This window comes from Pristiophorus japonicus, chromosome 9 (assembly GCF_044704955.1).
Source record: "Pristiophorus japonicus isolate sPriJap1 chromosome 9, sPriJap1.hap1, whole genome shotgun sequence".
In the NCBI taxonomy this organism is placed as follows: domain Eukaryota; kingdom Metazoa; phylum Chordata; class Chondrichthyes; family Pristiophoridae; genus Pristiophorus; species Pristiophorus japonicus.
In genome coordinates this window covers 51225543-51248942 of record NC_091985.1, presented here as the reverse complement: position 1 = coordinate 51248942, position 23400 = coordinate 51225543, and the positions used below count along the sequence as shown (strand labels likewise).

General features: G+C 42.7%; 1 protein-coding gene across 2 annotated transcripts in view; it reads right to left on the bottom strand.

The window, feature by feature from the left end:
• camkmt (calmodulin-lysine N-methyltransferase) overlaps positions 1–23400 on the bottom strand; it is a 464522-nt gene that overhangs the window by 387935 nt on the left and 53187 nt on the right. The window contains exons 2-3 of one of the 2 annotated variants that reach the window (XM_070889350.1): positions 22455–22630; positions 18700–18764 (exon numbers count right to left, since the gene is read on the bottom strand). In XM_070889350.1, the coding sequence (XP_070745451.1) occupies positions 18700–18764; positions 22455–22630 (241 nt within the window). The remainder of the gene's footprint in view (positions 1–18699; positions 18765–22454; positions 22631–23400) is intronic. The other variant, XM_070889351.1, reaches the window with a different exon arrangement.

Genomic DNA, 23400 nt, shown 5'->3' with positions numbered 1-23400 from the left:
TGCCCCTGGGCCCTCGGCTCTTCTGGGCCCCGTACTCTCATTCGCCGCACCTCCGCCACAATGTTCCAGGGCCCGGCGCTCCAGCTCTATTTATAGCCCCGACCTGCGGTGGTGTTCTCACACAGGCGTGAGGAGATTACAGAGATAGGGAAGTGTGTAGGGTAGGAGGGAGTTACAGAGACAGGGAGGGGTGTAGTTTGGGAGGGGGTTACAGAGATAGTGATGGATATAGAGTGGGAGGGGTTACAGGGCTAAGGAGGCGTGTAGAGCGGGATGAGGTTACAGAGATAGGGAGGGTTGTAGGGCTGGAGGTGTTACAGGAGTGGGAGGGTGTAGGATGGGAGGGGGTTACAGGGATAGGGAGAGGTGTAGCGTGGGAGGAGGTTACAGAGATAGGCCATTGACCTGAAACGTTAACTCTGTTTCTCTCTCCACAGATGCTGCCTGACCTGCTGAGCATTGCCAGCATTTTCTGACTTTATTTCAGATTTCTAGCATCCGCAGTATTTTGCTTTTGCACTCAAAGAATCTGTTTGGCTTATGTCATACTTAAATTACTTTAGGTTTACCTCCGATAGCAATACCGCCTGAGACAACTTTGCAAACAAGTGGCACTGGGTGCCATCAAAATCGAGACTGACACATGAGTCCAGTACTGAGGGAGTGCTGCACTATCGGAGGTGCTGTCTTTCAGATGAGACATTAAACCAAAGCTCCATCTGCTCCCTCAGTGGGATGTAAATTATCCCATGATACTATTTCGAAAAAGGCAGGGGTGGCCATATTTATCCCTCAACTAACATCACTGAAAACAGATTGTCTGAGCATCACATTGCTGTTTGTGGGAGCTTGTTTTGCCACATTTCCTGCATTACAACAGTGAGCACACTTCAAAAAGTCATCATCATAAGCAGTCCCTCGAAATGAGGATGACTTGCTTCCACGCCAAAAAAGGATGAGTTCACAAGTGTTTCAATAAAGGACCTAATATTCCAGGTCCTGGACTACATCTTGAAGGGTGGAAGGTACTTGTGCGTGGATTTTTTTAACCAGCCACCACACGGACTTAGCAGAGCTAGGCCTTGATCAAGTGGCAAGGGTTTTCCAAGACGACTGAAGACCTGCTCTGCTGCACGGACCTAGTGCGCACACATATCACTGTGTGGGCTGGCCCGTGCTGCCCCTGGGCCCCTGGCCTGGAACTCACGCCTCTCCTGGGCCCCAATCACATCCCTCCACTGTCTCTTGCTGCTGCTGCTATATCTGCCCATGCAGTACGTCATTGGCTTTAAAACACTTTGGGAAGTCCCAAGGTCGTGAAAGGTACAATATAATGTAAGTCATTGTTTTTTTCCCCCACAGGTTCTACTGCTGTTTCTGGTCATTTCCCTTAACAATGGATTTGGTCACCAATATTATCACTTTAAAAAAAAAGAAAAAGCAAATTAAAAAACTTTCCACTTTGGAATGTCCCCCTCCCATAAACAAAATCAAAGATAATAATCCTGAAACCATTTTACCAACTCATTGAACATAATGCACAGTTGAATATCTTATTCATCATAAATAAAACATTTTAAAAAAGACTCGCTTGTGGTCCCTTAATTATTTTCAAATTGCATGGTCAGGAAGGTAATATCCTTAGTTCCAGTCACAGTTTGTCAATGGTATCCAGGTGCCTTTTATTTTCACTTGTGTTCACTATTAAATTTAATTTGCAGACTTAATTTCCTTTCCTAATCTCATGTCACCTCATCCAGTTAGTTAATTCCTCCTGATACACCACAAATGGTGATTTCCCCCACCCACTCACAGCTTTCTTCACTGGTCATTTACTTTTCACAGTGTAACCAAACTTATTTGGATGAATAATCTTGCCTGCAAATCCTGCCCGGGATAAGTGTTCTTATTTGTGCAGCATCTTTGTCCCTTGAATTGAAGCATTATCGATCAGGGTAAGCAATAAACAAAAACACCTCAGGGGCCTGGGAGGAGCAATGTAACCAATTACATTTAATTAAATCAAAAGATGGGAACCCTAGGGCTGAATGAGCTGTAGAACAAATTTGCATTAACACCTTCACAACCAAACAAGCACTTCTTGGTTTAGTCCAAGGGTGCAATTGTTGACGTCTATGCTTTACACAGGAGGGGGCCATTAACTAAATTCCTAAATCATTGTTTATGTACTGATGGGAGGGGGCTGGGGGCAACCTTCACTTTATCTCGTGTGGAAATTACTCAGTTTGAAACAAAGAAAATCAGTAAACAAATATCATCCTTCACAATCTGCAAAACAAAGACGAGAACAAAACAGCTTGATACTTCTGGTAATCGATCCATTATTTAACAAGAAATGTATCCTAAAATTGTTTGAATGCAGGGAGGATGTTTGCCCCAGGACATAAATAACTAATCATTATTTCCATTATATACACTTGAAAAATACCTGCTTTAAAGAAAAAGTGGCAATTAGATCCTTAAAAAAAAGTATATGATAAATATATAATCAGTTCCTGTCTATAGACCGGTGTCAATATGATGCTTTTTCAGTTTTGCATCAATATGAACAGTGCAGTCAGCACAATTTAGGCGTAAACTCACCCAAATCATCCTTGGGCTCTATGAGTGGTGTGAGGCCATCTCCAACTGCTTTAGTTTCACACCAGCAAGAAGATAATGGCAGGCGGTGCAAAGCTTTTTAAAAAAGTTTCCAGGCTGTCCAATGAATTACCCAAGAACTTTTTAAACTTCATTGTCACTACAGCAGAGAGCTCACGGGACAGTCTCTCAACGACAACATGCATTTATAGTACGCCTGAAACAAAGTGAAACACACCAAGGTGCTTCACAGGAGCGCCATCAGACTAAATTTGACACCGAACCACATAAGTGGGTTTATCCCTCTTCAAAAAGGGGAGTGGGAATAATCCCGGCAATTACAGGCCAGTCGGCCTAACGTCAGAGATGGGGAAACTTTCAGAGACAATAATCCAGAACAAAATTAAATGCCATTTGGAAAATTATGGGCGAATGAATGAAAGTCTGCACAGATATGTTAAATGTAAATCATGTTTGACTAACTTAATTGAGTTCTTTGATGATGTAATACAAAGGGTTGGAGGGTAGAGCGGTTGATGTTGTGTATATGCACTTTCAAAATGAGTATGACAAAGTACCACATTATAAACGTATAATCCCATGGGCTTTAATTTTGCTTAAAGGGACAGTGGCAGCGTGGATAGAAAAATTGGCTAAGGGACAGAAAACAGAACAGTGGCAAATGGTGGTTTTTCAGACTGGACGGGAAGAATACAGGGGTGTTCCCCAGGGGTCAGTATTAGGAGCACTGCACTTTGATATATATTAATGACCTGGACTTGGGAATGCAGGGCTGAATTTCAATGTTTGTAAATAAGGAGACATTGTTTCCAGTGCCAGAAGGGTCGGTGACCAGAGGACACAGATTCAAAGTATTGAAGGTGATATAAGGAAAAAAAAATTTTGTTTAAATGCAGCGAGTTGTTGTGATCTGAAATTCACTGCCTGAATGGATAGTGGAAGCAGACTCAATAGTCACTTTCAAAAGGGAATTGGATAACTACTTGAAGAGAAAACATTTACAGTGTTATGGGGAAAGAGCAGGGATCAATTGGATAGCTCTTTCAAAGAGCCGGCATAGCACGATGGGCCAAATGGCCTCCTACTGTGCTGTATCAATCTATGATTCTATGATAAGGCGCCATTCTGACAGGTGACCAAAAGCTTGGTCAAAGAGGTAATATTTTAAGGAGCATCTTGAAGGAGGTTTAGGAAGGGAATACGAGAGCTGAGGGCCTAAGCAGCTGAAAGCACTGCCACCAATGGGGAGGTGAATGATATTGGCGATGCACAAGATGCTAGAATTGGAAGAACACAGATCTCAGGAGGGTTGTAGGAGATTACAGAGATAGGGAGGGGCAAGGTCATAGAGGGTCTTCAACACAAAGATGAGAATTTTAAATGTGAGTTGTTGGGGACCAGGAGCCAACGTCAGCAAGCACAGGGGTGATGGGTGAACACCACTTGGTGCGAGTTAGGATACGGGCAGCAGAGTTTTGGATGAGCTCAAGTTTACAGAGAGTGGAAGATACGAAGCTGGCCAGGGGAGCACTGGAATAGTCAAGTTTCGAGGTAACAGAAACATGGAAAATTTAACGAAAGAACAATTAATAGGAAATAAAAGAAATTAAAAATGGTGAATCATAGAATGACACAGCACAGAGGGAGGCCATTCTGTCCATTGTGCCTATGCAGGTCATACTAAAGATTAAAACAATCCAGCACTTTTGGAGGAAGGGGTCACTACTCTATTTAAGTTATAATCTTTGTCGCCAGAGACAAACTAAAAATATTGAATAACACTTTAAACTGTAAAGCAGCTATACTTTTAAAAGCTCCTTCTCATATTGGTAATGGGGCACTCAGTATGAGGTGAGCTGGATGGAGATTTTGTATGACGATGCCAATTGTATTTATAATTCCCCCACAGTTAAAGGAACACAAGGTGAGATTTTTTCTTACAAATCACCCTCCTATGGCAGTTACAAATTCAGCATTAATAGGCATTTAAGCTCCTTGCAGGTCACCAGGTCACTGACTACTAAATTAGTAAATTCCACAATGGAAAAAGGTGGCAGGCTGGCTAGATGCCTTTACTTCAGATGCTAAGCAACAATCTTTATAAATCATTTTATAATAAACAATGTTAGCTATTAAGCTGGCCATTGTCCAGGACAACAGTCACAAAGCCTGGCTCACAGTTTTAAGCAGTGATGTCTCTTTCTTGCTGATATTATGGTGCAGTGTGTTGGAGTATCATTGCAGGGTGCCAAGGATTGGTGTGTTGCATGTTTGATCTTCACTCTGATTCAATGGTGCAGTGAAGCATATAGTGGCGCAGTTTTCACCAAACCGTTCTCCAGTGCTATCAGATGGTTAGCCTATATTGGCAGTGCAGTAGCCTGGGAGTGTGCTTTTTTCCCCCATTCTCTCATCTTATCTCCTCCTCTCCTGAAGGTCCATACAGGTCTCAGTTCCACAGGCAGAATCAGCCCTTCTAGTATCTCAGTTAAATGATTCAAACAATGACACCCTTTTCATATTGCAGTCCCATTGACAGTGACAGCTTTGACATGAGTGACAGCACTGTAGTGCAAAAGGGACATTTATACACCAGTAGTAATGGTGTTGACAATAACTAGTGTAAACAGTGATTACTTCAGTGATTACTGGGAAAGACCTAGCACCAGGTCCTCTGCCTGTGTGCACACCTACTCAGCTAGAAATGGAAGATAGCCAAAATAGTGCCAGGAAAAAGAGAATTAAATTGGAAAATAAGTGTACCGTGATTAAAAAAAATAACAAAACTGATCCAACTCCAGCAGTGCCAATACGTGCAAACTTCCAAGGGAAACCAGACACACCATCCAAGTAACAGTCCCAAAGCTAAGTGTCACTCTTGGCTGAGGTAGCAAGACCTGGCTCAGATTTGAGTCCCACTCGAAAGGAAAGGACATAATCTAGTCTAAAACTTCGGTGCAGGACTGAGAAAGTACTACACTGTTGAAAATGTTGTCTTTTGGATGGGATTTTAAACAAAGATCCTGCTTGCCTGTCCAGGTGAACGATAAAGATCCCATAGCACTATTCAATGTAGAGCAGAGCAGATCTGGTGCAATGGTCAATATTTATCCCTCCAACACCACCACTAAAACAGATCATTTGGTCATTTATTTCACTGAGGTTTGTGGGACCTTTGTTGTGTACAAATTGTCTGCTGTGTTTGCCTACATTACAACTGTAGCTCAACTTGTAAAAAGTAATTAACTGGCTGTGAAGAGCTTTGGGACATCCGAGGACATGTGCAAGTTCTTTCTATCAAAGCTACTCGCGATCAAGGTAACATTTGTTGATGACATAATTTAAACTCTGATCTGCTTACTCGCAGGTATCCATTATTCTCAACTTAAAACAAAACATGCGATATTAATGAAATAAAATTAAAAATTGTTTTCAAAGGAGACTGGGCGGTGTAGTGGCTTTTCACATCACGCTCATTCTCATTTGTTACCCTGCCACTTACCTGCAGGTCTGAGACCACCTTCCAGATATCCTTCTGGTGTTCCCTGGCATGTGACCCCCGTGACCTTCTGTTTGACTGCCTCTCATGCCAATTTCAACTTCTGCATCCCATGGCTTATTCCTTCACTTTGTAGAGCACACATTGCTGTGGCCTCTTGCCAAAAACTTTGCTCTGGAAATTTCAATCTGTAAATCTTAGTTTGCACCTTCAGCGCTATCCCTCCATTTTTCACAAAAGCTGCGTACTCTGCACTGGCCCACGTGTGTTATTTACATGGGTTAAGTCGCTATTTAACTAGTTAATCAACATTCTTGCAGGTGTTTACTGATTGGCATCAGTTATGCTTTACCTTTAAGTACACCTAATCACCCAGAAAGCACATACAATAATTGGCCATTATCATAAAAAGTGCATGAAAACACAAACATTCAAGGAATTTTAGGGATGTGCTCAATATACTGCTTTGAGTGAGAGAAAAAAATAGCAGCTGCCAAGTAATCCACAATTCAACAATTACCAGCATGATTAAGATTTTAAACTAGTGGTAAGCCTTTTAAGCAAGCATTTGAATTTTGTATATGAATGGAGGAACCAGCATTCAAATATTTAAGTATTCAAAATCATGACACTACTAATCTTGATTCTGATCCCACTGTTAGGTGTAGGTATTTAGAACAAACTCAAGTTCCACTATCTCAAAGACTTTGAAATGTTGACAGTCAATTTTTTTTTTAAATCGTTCCTGGGATGTGGGCATCATTGACAAGGAATTTATTGCCCATCTTTAATTGCCCTCGAGAAGATGGTGGTGAGCCGCCGCCTTGAACTGCTGCAGTCCGTGAGGTGAAGGTATTCCCATTGTGCTGTTAGGGAGGGAGTTCCAGGATTTTTACCCAGTGACGATGAAGGAACAGCGATATACTTCCAAGTCAGGATGGTGTGTGACTTGGAGGGAAATGTGGAGGTGGTGGTGTTCCCATGTGCCTGCTACCCTTGTCCTTCTAGGTGGTAGATCTTGACAGCGCGACAGTTGCAGGAAAAATGCAGGAAGCAGCGCCAGCCCTTATATATGGCCTTCTTCGATCGTACAAAGGTCTTTGACACTGTCAACCGTGAGGGTCTATGGAGCGTCCTCCTCCATTTCGGATGCCCCCAAAAGTTTGTCAACATCCTTCGCCTGTTTCATGATGACATGCAGGCCGTGATCATTACAGATCCGTTACAGACCCAATTCACATCCGGACCGGGGTCAAACAGGGCTGCGTCATCGCTCCAAGCTTCTTCTCAATCTTCCTCGCCGCCATGCTCCACCTCACAATCAACAAGCTCCCCGCTGGAGTGGAACTTAACTACAGAACCAGTGGGAAGCTGTTTAACCTACACCGCCTCCAGGCCAGGTCCAAGATCACCCCAATCTCTGTCGTTAAGCTGCAGTACACGGACGACACCTGCGTCTGCGCACATTCTGAGGCTGAACTCCAGGATATAGTCAATGTATTCACTGAGGCATATGAAAGCATGAGCCTTACGCTTAACATCCGTAAGACAAAGGTCCTCCACCAACCTGTCCCCGCCACAAAGCACTGCCCTCCAATCATCAAGATTCATGGCGCAGCCCTCGACAACGTGGACCATTTCCCATATCTCGGGAGCCTCTGCATCAATGTCTGCCTTTGTTGATAAAAGATTCAACATTGCCTCCAGTGCGCCAGTGCAGCCTTCGGCCGTCTGAGGAAAAGATTGTTTGAAGACCCGGCCCTCAAATCTACCACCAAGCTCATGGTCAACAGGGCTGTAGTAATACACGCCCTCCTGTATGGATCTGAGGCATGGACGATATATAGAAGGCACCTCAAGTTGCTGGAGATATATCACCAATGATGTCTCCGCAAGATCCTGCAAATCCCCTGGGAAGACAGGCGCATCAACATCAGTGTCCTCGTCCAGGCTAACATCCCCAGTATTGAAGCACTGACCACACTCGATTAGCTTCGCTAGACAGGCCACATGGCTCGCATGCCAGATACGAGATTCCCTAAGCAAATGCTTTATGTGGAGCTCCTTCGTGGTAAATGAGCCAAAGGTGGGTCGCGGATGCGTTACAAGGACACCCTCAAAGCCTCCTTGGTAAAGTGCTCCTCGATCTCAACGCAAAGAGCGTGAAGAGGTCAAGCGCAGACAGCAGAAGGAGTGCGCGGCAAACCAGCTCCACCCACCCCTTCCCTCGACGAATGTCTGCCCCACCTGTAACAGGGTCTGTGGCTCTCGTATTGGACTGTTCAGCCACCAAAGAACTCACTTTGGGAGTGGAAGCAAGTCTTCCTCGATTCCGAGGGACTGCCTTTGATGATGATGGGTAGAGGTTGCGGGTTTGGGAGGTGCTGCTGAAGAAGCCTTGGTGAGTTGCTGCAGTGCATCTTGTAGATGCTACACACTGCAGCCACAGCACGTCGGTGATGGAGCAAGTGAATGTTTAAGGTGGTGGATAGGGTGCAATCAAGCGGATTACTTTGTCCTGGATGGTGTCGAGCTTCTTGGCTGTTGTTGGAGCTGCACTCATCCAGACAAATGGAGAGTATTCCATCACACTCTTGACTTCTGCCTTGCAGATGGTGGAAAGGCTTTGGGGAGTCAAGAGGTGAGACACTCGCCGCAGAATACCCAGCTTCTGACCTGCTCTTATTGCCACAGTATTTGTTTGGCTGGTCCAGTTAAGTTTCTGGTCAATGATGGTGATTGTGGGGTATTCGGCGATGGTATTGCTGTTGAATGTCAAGGGGCGGTGGTTAGCCTCTCGCTTGTTGGAGATGGTCATTGCCTGGAACTTGTGTGGCACGAATGTTACTTGACACTTATCAGCCCAAGCCTGAATGTCGTCCAGGTCTTGTTGCATGCGGGCACGGACTGCTCCATTACCTGAGGAGTTGCGAATGGCACTGAACACTGTACAGTCATCAGCGAACATCCACACTTCTGACCTTATGATGGAGGGACAATCATTGATGAAACAGCTGAAGATGGTTGGGCCTAGGACACTGCCCTGAGGAATTCCTGCAGCGATGTCCTGGGGCTGTGATGATTGACCTCCAACCACCACAACCATCTTCCTTTGTGTTAGATAGGACTCCAGCCAGTGGTGAGTTTTCCCCCTGATTCGCATTGACTTTGGTTTTACTAGGGCTCCTTGATGCCACACTCAGTCAAATGCTGCCTTGATGTCAAGAGCAATCACTTTCACCTCCCCTCTGGAATTCAGCTCTTTTGTCCATGTTTGGACCAAGGCTGTAATGAGCTCTGGAGTCGAGTGGTCCTGGCAGAACCCAAACTGGTGAGCAGGTTATTGGTGAGTAAGTGCTGCATGATAGCACTGTTGACAACACCTTCCATCACTTTGCTGATGATTGAGATGATACAGATGGGGCAGTAACTGGCCAGATTGGATTTGTCTTGCTTTTTGTGGACAGGGCATATCTGGGCAGTTTTCTACATTGTCGGATAGATGCCAGTGTTGTAGTTGTACTAGAACAGCTTGGCTAGAGGCGTGACTAGTTCTGGAGCAGATCTTCAGCACAACGGCCGGGATGTTGTCGGGGCCCATAGCCTTTGCTGTATCCAGTGCGCTCAGCTGTTTCTTGATATCACGTGAAGTGAATCGAATTTGCTGAAGACGGGCGTCTGTGATGGCGGGAACCTCAGGACCTCCCCCTCTATTGTCATAGATAAATTGGCTGTAATAATAATGGTGAGGCTATCAGCGCTCACTGTTATTGTGGAGTAAATCGGACAACAACTTCTGGCGTCTGCACATGCAGACGCAGAAATCCAGAAGTTGCTGTTGGAGATACCCTGCTCTTCCCCAGGGTGCGCTGTTGCTATCCTCATCGATAGACTCGGCATTGAAATGACTGCAACGGCGTACACGTGGGGTGCTTGCCCACTAGTTTCTCACTAAAATCGGCTGAAAACGTTTGAGCTAGTGCTTTCTGGAGTAAGTGAGTTTTTAGCAGCATGATAAGTGATAATTACTGCTAAACAACATTTCTGGCCCTGAAAATTTTACAGGTGTAGAGTCTGTAAGATATCGCCTATTCTCAGCTGTTAGAAGTTAGAATTAAGAAGCTTATTTTAAACGTCTTTAATTAATGAATAACCTATATGTTTGTAACTTCCTTTATATGCATTGATTGTATGTAAAACTCACTTATAAATGATAGAAAATGGCCGTATAACATAAAATGGGTTTTAAAATGGCCAAAGGCTGAGAAGCAAAGCATCATGGTAAATTGAGCCATTATTATGTTAACCATTTTTGTAACTGCTGATACAGCTTCATTTAGAACTTGAATGATCAAGGCAAAAATTATCAATAAGATAAAGGTATGCAGCGTGTACTATTTCTTATCATAATTTTGTAAAGCCAAGCTCATTATTCTGTGTGACATGGTCTGTATAATTGTTGTCAGAGAAGTGATTCCTGCCACAGAGAGGGAGGGGAGATAGAGATAACATAGGAGATCAAAAACAGGAGATATGATCTATTGTGAGGCTGAAACAGCTGCAGATTTTCACAGCATTTAAATGGGAAGAAAAGGGTATAAAGTAACAGCTCTTCTACCAGGAAGGCAGTGCGAATCAAGACAACAGGAAGAAAGAATCTTCAAAATAAAGAGTCGGCACCACGGTCTTTCGAGAGGACGCTATTGAGAACAGGCTGTAACTATCATTTGTTGAGTATTACTTTTTGAAACAGAATATAATTTACTTGATAAATCTCTGTTGTTTTTACTCAATATACCTGTATTAAAAGCATGTTATAATCTGAACAAGAGTCTCCTAGTTTAAATTAAATATAAACCCTGAGAATAGTTGAATTGCTATAATTTGCAAAGCGGCAAAAAGCTGCTAAGCAGTTAAAAACTACATGTCTCATTTCCTCAAAAGAAAGTTAATGTTGGAGATTTAAAAAAAAATTAAATTAAAATTAAAATGTTTTTTTAAACGATCTCTTATCTCTTTACCTTAATTCCATCTGTATTTCCCAATCTTTATTTTGCTTTCTGTACATCATTTAAATCTAATTTATATTTCCTGCTTTATACTCCTGGTTTGAACTCTGCATGGCTCAGTGAGGATTCTTCAATCTGATTGGTTTTAGAGCCACGCTGATTCTTGACCTGCTCATAGACGCCACAGATCCCCTGTAGAGGGCGCTGCGCTGAAACAGATGTCCAATGACAGGAAGTCTCCACACAAAAGCCGATCAAATCTTCGTGGGCAGCATTCAGTGAGGTGAACGGCAAGTGCCGTTCCTTCGTCGACGACTGTAAAATCTGGACTATTAATCAAAGCAGGAAGTCTGCACCACATTTTGGGACAATGAAATAAAATCTCACACTATCACTAAACTGAAATATTTCAAACTATTATAGAATCTGTATAGGACAATAAACCTATTCTAAAATTAGTTTATTCCTGTCACTTGAACTAGTTACTAAGAGAATTTTGGGAAAGTAGAACCATGAAGAACGGTTAATTAGCAGCCTCAACTTGATCCTACAATGGCTGATTCCATGTGCACTACAATCTCTCGGTCTCTTTCAACTTCATCCTTAGTAACTTTAACACCATCCATGGAACACATTTTTCTTCCCAAGTGCAGTACTTTATACTTGTATTCATTCAATTTCATCAGACATTGCCTGCCCGCTTACATATATTGTCTAAATGACTTTGTAGTTCCCAGGCTGCTTCCTCAGATTCAACTGCATCTCCGAGCATGGCATCATCTGCAAATTTGATCAGTATGTATTGATACTAATATGTATCAGTTTGTATTGACCCAAGTCATTACTGTAAATTAGAAATTATAACATGCAGGGCTAGGAATTCGCTGACTTTGCGCCCAGTTTTTGCCACTATTTCACTCTCCGCGGTGAAAACCCGGTCGGTGGGATCTTCGGTGACCTTCTGGAGCGACACTTCTACGTATCGCCGGGGAGAGGAGCGCCAATGTGCAACTCCCGAAATAGCGTTTGCGATCGAATTTTGGTTCTCTCGGGACTCATATTCTGCGCCAAGGATACAGACAGGTCAAATCTGTCGGTGCAGCGATGCCAGCAGCGGTAAGTATGAAGACCTGCAAAGATAAAGTTTTTATTTTTTAATTATTTTTCAGCGATTTAGTAAGTAAGGGTTTTGTGAATGTTTTTGGGGGGGAATTTTTTGTTGTTGTTTCTCCCCCCTCCCAAAGCCTCTCTAACAGCGCTATCAGCCTCGGACTAAAGTTGCTGAAATTCGCGGTTTGCACCCGAATCCTCATGCAACGTCGATTTTTTCTGATAGCGCCGTGGCGCCGAATTAAAGGCCGAAAAGCAGGCCTAAAAAAGGTAGCAGAGCGAACAGTAATTTTGGCGTCAAAATACTGTTTCACCAACAACCGAAATTCTAGCCCACAATACTTCAAGCTTCACTTTTAACCGAACAGCATTTTTAATGCAATCCAAATCGGTATAAAATTTGCTCTCCCATTGGCTCAGTAAGTAGCTGAGTCATATTGACAGGGAAAGTGTTAGGTCCAATTCTCAGACTGTGTTGAGTTTGCAGATCTCTTTAAGGACATTACAATGCACCTCAGCATCACGATTAGGAAGGCTACAAAAAAAAAAAAATCAGTCAGTGTTCCCACTCCTTATCTTTATCCAGTCTCATCTGCTGGAAGTGCAGTTTGTGGATGTCAGGTGAGCTTTGGGTTGACCTGGGATATTCCCCATGGTGAAGCCCTTGTTGACACTCGATTATCTATTTTCATACAATTACAATCATGAACTTTACAAAATTTCTCCCAAAATAAACAAGTTGGAAATCTATAATACTACAGCACAAAGCAGTTTTTAAAGTTCCAAATATGTATTTTTTAAATTTGTTCATGGGATATGGACATCATTGCCCATTCCTAATTGCCCTTGAGAAGGTGGTGGTAAGCCGCCTTCTTGAACTGCTGCAGTCTTTGTGGTGAAGGTACTCCCACAATACTGACTTTGTCGTAGCAGTTTAGTACAACTGAGTGACTTGCTAGGCCATTTCAAAGGGCAGTTAAGAGTCAACCACATTGCTGTGAGTCTAAAGTCACATATAGGCGAGACCTGGTAAGGACGGCAGATTTAGGGCATTAGTGAACCAGTTAGGTTTTTCCGACAATCCGGTCACCATTGTTGATACAAGCTTTTTAATTCCAAATTTATTTAACTGAATTTAAATTCCCCCAGCTGCCGTGGTGGTATCTGAACTCGCATCTCTGGATTATTAGTCCAGTAACATAACCACTATGCTACCGTAATTCTAATGGCTTCAAGGCTCATGCAGGAAGCACAAGGAGGTGATTGGTGCCTACAGAACCATACCCTGAAGTGTCATCCTCGACTCCAAGGGAATGCCTAAGAAGAAGACCCTGAAGAGTTAATGCTGTCAGGAGAGGGGCGAGAAAATTAGCATGGGAAAAAAATAGTTTAATTGTTCTGTTTAAGCAATGAATGCCATGCTTCTTTTCAAAAATAGCAATTCATTATCAAAGCAAATACTGTATGAAAGTATACAATCAATATTAGTCAGCTTCTATAAAGAAACAAAACAAAGCAAGATATAACTAGCTGGAAATTTAGAACATATTTTTAATACATTTTACTGCAACATAACCTAAGGGAAATGCCTACTTATTTACTTTTCAGTGAGAAAACAATAATGCAATTAAAATGATTGCTAGTGTATATGGTAGATACATTATTTAGCACTTTAAAACTACCTCATCCTGTATAGTTAGAGATTTCCAGCTTGTAATTTATTTTAGAACTTTTCTATTGTACATAACTGCGATGCTTATGAAAATGGCCAAGTTTCACAATCTCTAATTATAAAAAAGAACATGACAATATAATCCTTTATTCACCTGAAATTAACCCCTGATATTCATCATTATTATCAGGCAGAGGAAGGGAGCCATTCGGAAGTTAACTGCCTGGGTACCAACATTGTCAACCAACCAGGCAAGAAGGGAGCCCTTTGTTGCCCCTGCTCCTACCAGTTTTCATCCTTATTACAAAAACCTGCTGCGGTGGCAAAACTCGCCCTCTAGGGGAATCCTAAGGATAAGCACATCTTTAACATTGGAGCTGTACACATATTTGATACAATTTGCAGTAGACTCCGATTTAGAACCTACTAAAAGTTATAAAATTCAGCTTCTGATAAGCACTAAGAATTAGACATATAGATTGACTAATTATTTCATAAATTACAAAATTAAGCATTCCAGTAGTCCAGTTTGTAAATGCACTGTCATTCAAAACTGAGTCACACAGACCAAGGTATCCAGTTTTGATCCTCAATCTATGCTTAGTTAGATGATCTCAGCAATCACAGCACAAGCTCTGGGATTGGAAGGAGAGGTGGAAATATGTGAATGGGGGTTGAATGCTCAGTCCTCAATGCTGCTCCAAATATAGTTCAGAAACAAAAGGTTTGCTGTAAAATTTGCTGATGGAATAAGCAATTAAAAAAACATCCTCAGGTTTGCATACTCCGCTACACAGGTTACTGCATTTTTTCAATTATAATACTAAGTATTGAAAATAGCATTAACTCAACAGACCCAAGGGGTACTGTGTCAAATTATTGTAAAGGCAAATTAGTTAAGGGCAAGGGGGAAAATAACTGCATAAATACCAGCACTGTCAAAGAGTAAGGCTGCAAGGCTTGCTTTTAAAACAAAATATAAATTCAACCCACTGCATTGCCATCGAGTTGTAAGGCTGACTGAATGTTTACAAGAATATGAGTGCTGCAACTCAATTACCCTTTGTATATGCTGAAAGGCACAATGCTTAAAGATTATATTGGTGGCAACTGGCTTCATTGTTGTAGGAGATGGCATTTTATGAACCAGCAGGAGCTGATGCTCTGATGCAAGTGATGACATGAATTTGTGACATTCAGATTATTCAGTCTTAAAAAAACTGCACAAAAAAGCTCAGATTTTTTCATAAATATGTAAGATATTATTTATCTCATACAACATTTCAATTCTTCATATAGATCTTTTAATTCTGCAACATTCAAATAATGCTAAACTGTTCTTTAAAAAAATCTATTTCTCCCTCCCCGTGTAAATGCTCATCAGCATCAGAAATAGTACAGCTTGAAGGAGTAATTCAAACCTATGTTGCTTAATAATCCAGTCTATATTTTAGAACAATGGATTTCTTAACTAGCTGGGAGAAAAGGATTATTGTACCAGAGAATCATACTTTGTTCATTAAAAAAAGAAATATTTCATAAAATAATATAATCAGTCCCAAGATTTAATAGCATGATGATTATGTCAGTGAAATAGATATTCATAGGACAATAGTAGTGTTTGATCATAGGGTTATTTCAGAAGTACTAAACATGCAATTCTCATGAGATGAAGTTGGGAGCTAATTATGTTGCACTCTAGCATGAGAGACGCAACCGTGTAATTAAGTGCTAACAGCGTAATGTTCTGTGCATTATTTGGTGAGTCCCAGTAAGTGGAGAAATTGGAAGTGTTTTTGGAGAGGGTTTTATTTGCTGGATTAAGTACTGTTGCAGCTGGAGTGCACATGCGATATGATCAGGGCATTTTTGTTGGTCCCTCCAATCAACTCTTCTCCTTTCATGCCGGACTACAGTTCCGCAAGCTTGCAGCACCCTCCAGTAACTAATTCAAGTTGCCATTCTTTATACATGAGCATACACTGAGTGTCGACAGATTGTTTGTACAGGGTATAATAGCCATACGTATTGTAATACACACACTCCAGCACAGGACACTGGTCTGCGATCAACAGAAGCATCCTGGATGGTTATTTCCCTCTCTAGCCAAGACTCACTAAGACCTACGGTAGGTACTCTCGCCATTCCAAACACAGGCCTGCAGATCAAACCTTTCCTTTTTGGCCTTTATGATGCAAACCAATTCACCAATGTCCTTGTCCATTAAACCACCCAGGAGCTAAATAACAGATAATCATGTGTAAAACATCAATTGGTTTCCTTTGTGAATTTATAAAAATGTGTTACTGGCAAAGTATACAGCATATTCAACCAAAAGCATGTTCTTCATTGATCATGAGGCCCTAGTATTTTTTGGGTGCGAAATCACCATGGGGTGGGTCACGACCTCTGACCTCCCACTCCCGATCTCCCCCCAAAGTATGTCAAAAGCCAAATTGAAAGGCGCTGCCTTCCAAGTGTGCAGGGCGCACACCTGAAGCAGGCATATGCAGATTGGGTGCTGGCGCTGGTTGTAGGATCCCAATCCAAACTGATCAGCTTGCGCCATGCACTCTCCGGCCAGTTGTTCCGGTTCTTCATCTGCCGAACCAGCAGTCCTTGAAGAGACTTTAAAAGGGACCTGCAGAGTCAGGTCCAAAAAGGTAAAGAAAATGTTAAATACTTTCATTTCTGTGGAGCCAGAAGGAACAGAGGTCTTCCTCCGAGATTCATAGAAATATCATGGGCTGGTGCCAGACCACGCCCACCCTTCCCTGCTCCACCTCCCCACCCCAAACCTGGACCTACCTGCGGGCCGGTTTAGGACTGGAGCTGGACGGAATTGGTTATGCAACCTAACCGGAAAGCTGCATAGAGAAGCCCAATTGTCGTCTGCAGCTCACCGGTCCAATGAAAAGAAAGCCCAAGTCACAATTTCACTCAAGCACATCTAAGCACACGTTAGGATCGCACTGCATATTTCATGACAGAAATCAGCGTAAGTTGAATTTCCTACCCCTCTGAATCAAGCAACAATGGCTGGCTTACAACTTACATCAATACTATCACATAGTAAAAGGATCAGAATGATTTTATAAACCACAAAAGTGAAACTTTCTGGAAATCTACATAAACACCAGAAGAAGCAGTAATGTGAACAATGCAATCAGAGTGTGGAGAAGTTGCTGCGAGCCAGTCCCATATGCAAGACCTCTGGCCGCAACATTACTAATCCAACATTTTCAGCCTAAAACGGGTGGAGAAGGAAACAGAAGATTGAATTAATGATGAATAACCTTATTTTTTGGAATGCAACATGATTAATTTTCACGAGGCAAAAAATGTTAAAACAACATTATTACTCACCTGTAATTTTAGCTTAGGTGTGTAATGCAATTCGATATCAATTTGGATTCTCTGCCCTCAAGTATACCATAGACACTAAAATCTGGATTATAAATTCCACATGTGTATAAGTAGAGCTTTATTTTACAATTGCCATTTTGGTACTTCACTTCATTTTCTATTTTTTTTGACAAATGACATTTGTTCCACCACTTTTGGCACGTAGAATCACCAAACACTCATAGGCCAAGTATAGCAAGAGCGGAAGTAGACAAAAGCACCACCTACAGCATCACTGTGAAATTTTCCACTTCCCATTCTGAGTATCAGTGGTAATTTAGTGATAAGTTAGGTTGCCTTGTGGCCACATTCATGCTGTGATTCATGTTCAGTAACAACTGGGCTCCTAATGCCACAAACCCATTTTACAGGCAGTAAATAGAAAGCTTTTAACCTAGAAATGTGCACTACATTGGTGCCAGGACAGTGTGCTAACTCACTGTACCACCCAGTTGCTCCCATCGCCAAAATAAAATTTGAATCATTGCTCTGGGCAGGAAAATTGCATCCCACCCAGTACAAAAGTGGCATATCAATGCATACTCCCATTCTCATTGTAACCCTTTCCATGGCAACCACCTTTGAAGCCCAATCACCTGAACAATTGGATTCACTGCTCCAAACCTACAAAAATAAAACATGAAATGACTTGCCTTATTCAAAAACCTAACAAATGTGCTATGAAAACATTCAACTAAGAGGTTTTTTAGTGCCTCAGGCAGATCACGGAAGGGTTTTGGTGCACTCAGACCTGTGTCTGTAATACATTTTTGGTCCAAAAAAATGACAAATGCTATCAACAATCTGTTACTGTACAACCATCGCTTTTTGTTAAACAGCATAACCACTCATCCCGTCCAGCCTACACCTCCAAATAAAACATTTAATGCACAGGTTGACTGTTTTTAATCCTAAAATCAGCAAAAATTACAGATACACACACGCACACATGCACAAAATAAATACATAGAAATTAGCTATTAAAAATTAAAATAAAATGTACTGCATAACTATAAATTTAAAAGCTGCAAAACAATCTTCTTTAAATCACTTATTTAACCACTGTGTGGGACTATGTGTTGGTTAAGTAATAGATCAAAAAAGCAAACACATTTACCGTGTAGTCAGTTCCAGCATTAAAGAGGCACTGTTTTTGTCAAAAGGTCTATGGCAAACTTTTTAATTTCTTCATTTGCCAAACACTCGACATACTGACCCAATCTGCATAACTCATGACGTAACGCTGTGGAAACATCACTGTCATGAAATGACACATAGTCATTCCTCTTTCCATGATATAGACGGTGCCTCTTTAAGAAAGCTGCTATGATTTCTATTTCCCCCATCACATCACATTTGAACGTAAAATGAAATGAACTCACAGACATTTCCTGTGTTGTCAAAACTGGTGAGAACATCTTCAACATTCAGAGGGCCAACACTGTGTCTTAACAAAGTAAATGATTGTTAAGTACAAAATCTTCCCATAATGAAAGATTTTTAAAATCAAGTCCCAATATATATTTTGCAATTATTATTGTACAGATTGTGTCACGATGAATACAAATAAAAATGTGAGTACATTTCTAATATGCTTTATCAGGTGATTTTATCACTGCTAAATCTCTGCCCATCCCTTGGTTAACAAGCGCTAAACTGGCCAGGGGTCTCACTCTAGATAGCTATCCAACTAACCCTATTAGAGAAACACAGGCAGATGGCTGGGGAGGACAGGTCCGGACTCAGCTGTGATGTCCCCACAAAGAACCTCCCAACACATCATCACTGCTCACACATGAATAAGGGGCATAAGATTCTCTGGTTGGCAACCAGTAACTAGTGGGGTGCCACAGGGATCAGTGCTGGGACCCCAACTATTTACAATCTATATTAACGACTTGGAAGAAGGGACTGAGTGTAATGTAGCCATGTTTGCTGACGATACAAAGATGGGAGGAAAAGCAATGTGTGAGGAGGACACAAAAAATCTGCAAAAAAGGACATAGACAGGCTAAATCAGTGGGCAAAAACTTGGCAGATGGAGTATAATGTTGAAAAGTGTGAGGTCATGCACTTTGGCAGAAAAAAATCAAAGAGCAAGTTATTATTTAAATGGAGAAAGATTGCAAAGTGCTGCAGTATATCGGGACCTGGGGGTACTTGTGCATGAAACACAAAAGGACAGTTTGCAGGTACAACAAGTGATCAGGAAGGCTAATGAAATCTTGGCCTTTATTGCAAAGGGAATGGAGTATAAAAGCAGGGAAGTCTTGCTAAAGCTATACAGGGTATTGGTGAGGCAACACCTGGAATACTGCGTGCAGTTTTGGTTTCCATATTTACGAAAGGATATACTTGCTTTGGAGGCAGTTCAGAGAAGGTTCACAAGGATGATTCCGGAGATGAGGGAGTTGACTTATGAGGAAAGATCGAGTAGGTTGGGCCTCTACTCATTGGAGTTCAGAAGAATGAGAGGTGATCTTATCGAAACTTATAAGATTATGAGGGGACTTGACAAGGTGGATGCAGAGAGAATGGGCCCAAGTTTCTACAAGAAAAAAAACGGGCGCCCCTCTGTTTTTCGCGCCTAAAACGGCGCCTAAAAAAATCCTCGGTATTCTCCACCGACTTACAGGTCCTGTGGCACTCGGCGCAGCTGGCACGAGCTGTGGGGGGGGGCGGAGCCAGGTCCCTGCGCTGAAAACAGTGCCGGGACCTCTGCACATGCGCGCTACAGTCGGCACGCAAGTGCAGTAGCTCCAGGCGCCGAACTGTGTGGGAGGGGCCCGAAGCACGCAGCCCCTAGCCCTGGCTGAATGGCCTCACTGGGGCTGCGTGAATGAGGCTCCTCCCACGGCCAACTCCTGCTCCCCGCCCGACCAGACCCGACACTTGCTCCCCACCCCCCCGCTGCCGACCCGCTCCCCCCGACCCGAGACCCGCTTCCCCCCCCCCACCCCGACACCCGCTCTTCCCCACCCCGCCCCGACCCGAGACCCGAGACCCGCTCCCCCCCCGCCCCGACACCCGCTCTCCCCCCCCCCGCCCCGACCCGACACCCGAGACCCTCTCCCCCCCGCCCTGACCGAGACCCGCTCTCACCCCACCCCCCGCCCCGACACCCGCTCCCCGCCCCGACCCGAGGCCCGCTCCCCCCCGACCCAACACCCGCTCCCCCCCCCGACCCGACACCCGCTCCTGTTCCCCGACCCCCCCCCCTCTCTCCCCTCCCTCCCCTCTCTCCCCCTCCCCCCCTCCCTCTCCCTCTCTCCCTCCCTCTCCCTCTCCCTCTCCCTCTCCCTCTCCCTCTCCCTCTCCCTCTCCCTCTCCCTCTCCCTCTCTCCCTCCTCTCTCCCCTCCCTCCCCTCTCTTGCTCAGCGGCACGAACAACTGCAGAATTCTCCCTGGCTGAAACACTTTCACACAGGTAGGAAGATGGTTTATTTAATCTTTTCTTGGCTTATAAATGTTTATTCAGGTTGGATTTATTTGTATAATATTTGTAGAAGTATACATAAGGATTTATTGTCGAATTTAATGAGTTCCCTTCCCCCCCACCTCGTTCTGGACGCCTAATTTGTAACCTGCGCCTGATTTTTTAATGTGTAGAACAGGTATTTTCAGTTCTACAAAAATCTTCACTGGCGCCATTCTACTTTAGTTTGGAGTACATTTTCACTGTGGAAACTTTGAAATCAGGCGTCAGTGGCCGGACACGCCCCCTTTTGAAGAAAAAATTCTGTTCTAAACTAGAACTGTTCTACCTGACTAGAACTGCAGAAAAAAAAATGTGGAGAATTGCGATTTCTAAAATAGTCCGTTCTCCACCAGTTGCTCCTAAAAATCAGGCGCGAATCATATGGAAACTTGGGCCCAATGTTTCCACTGATGGGGGAGACTAGAACTAGAGGGCATGATCTTAGAATAATGGGGCCATCCATTTAAAACTATGAGGAGAAATTTCTTCTCTCAGAGGTTTGTAAATCTGTGGAATTCGCTGCCTCAGAAGCTGTGGAAGCTGGGACATTGAATAAATTTAAGACAGAAATAGACAGTTTCTTAAATGATAAGGGGATAAGGGGTTATGGGGAGCGGGCGGGGAAGTGGAGCAGAGTCCATGATCAGATCAGCTATGATCTTATTGAATGGCGGGCAGGCTCGAGGGGCCGTTTGACCTACTCCAGTTCCTATTTCTTATGTTCTTATAAAGATACAGGAGGATTACTGTTAAATATGGAGCAGCAAGGTAAACTGGTACAGTTTCAACGACATTTATGGCTCAAATATGCAAAACATTTATGAAAGTCATTTATTAAAAGAATGCTTTTAGAAGTGATTTATTTTGTAACTGTTTTCATTGTGGCCATTTAGTCCTGCAATCTAGAATGCTGTACTTGGATCGATTTCTCAACTTAAAAGAAAAGATGTGGCTTTCTCAGACATATAGCAGATGAATATTGATTAACAATTTGAAATGTGAACAGTCCATAAAGTTAAAAACATTTTTTTTTAATGGCGTCACATGGAATGGATCCAAGTTGTGATTTTGTACCAGGCCAACTCACTGATTTTAACTTCACAAATTTCAACAACAAAAAAAATCAGTCGGGGAATGCACCAATCATTTGGATTTTAGAACATTTTGCTACAACAGCTTGTAATTTAAAAAAATGCATTCATTCTTTGCTTTTTGACTTTTTGTTACCTGATAATGTAATTAGGTCATGTAAATTTAAGCAACTGGTGGGTATAGTAACTCTGTGAACCATATTGTGGTAAGACATAGGTTCTACCCCCACCACTGGATCCCTGATACTGGCTGGACTGTCCAGAAGATTGCGGCCCAGTAGAGGCAAGATGCTTTCCCAAAGAGGTGGGTAGATCACTCTAGCAGTCGGTTAAAGTGCAGCATTGAAGGAGCTTGGGAGCAAATTGCTGTCCTGCCTGGCATCACTTACTGTCAGTGACAGAACAGTGTGTGGTGTTCAAATGGACACAGTGGAAATCAAAATAGAGACAACATAAATTCCAAATTGGGGGGCGAGAACAGGTCACATAAACTGAAATGAATATTTTTGTCATTTAATACTGCACAAACAAACAAAAAAAAAACAAGACATTTAAAAAAATAGTTTACCTTAAATACACCCTATACTGTGGATAGGGAATGCATGTGTACTCAACCCACAGTTCATTATCAGAATCTGCCTCCAATTTCTTCACCACATTTGTGGAAAATATGTTGAAAGTCAAACATCTTCTGATAGAAACCTGCTGTAAATTTTCTTTATCTATGCTCTTCTGTTTTAGCACCTGTTGAAAGAAAAGATGATCATTCCTGCTGATATAATCACATCTGTCTTGTGACACAATCATAGCAATGGTTCATAAAGAGTGCAGGTTATATCGATATTGATTTCACATCAACATTTCCGGACTCGTAAACTTCTATACAGACTGCAGTGAGCCATCTGCCCCCAGATTTTGTCTCTCTCATATTTTGCCCTCTCAATTCCCCACATCTCTTTTCTGGGAACCTAGGAGCAGGAGTAGGCCATTCAGCCCCTTGAGCCTGTTCCGCCATTCAATTAAATCATGGCTGATCTGAACCACAACTCTATTTATCCGCCTTTGTTCCATATCCCTTGATACCCTTACATAATGTGGATAAATGTGAGGTTATCCACTTTGGTGGCAAAAACAGGAAGGCAGATTATTATCTGAATGGTGACAGATTAGGAAAAGGGGAGGTGCAACGAGATCTGGGTGTCATGGTACATCAGTCATTGAAAGTAGGTATGCAGGTACAGCAGGCAGTAAAGAAAGCAAATGGCATGTTGGCCTTCATAGCGAGAGGATTTGAGTATAGCAGCAGGGAGGTCTTACTGCAGTTGTACAGGGCCTTGGTGAGGCCTCACCTGGAATATTGTGTTCAGTTTTGGTCTCCTAATCTGAGGAAGGACATTCTTACTATTGAGGGAGTGCAGCGAAGGTTCACCAGACTGATTCCCGGGGTGGCAGCACTGACATATGAAGAAAGACTGGATCGACTAGGCTTATATTCACTGGAATTTAGAAGAATG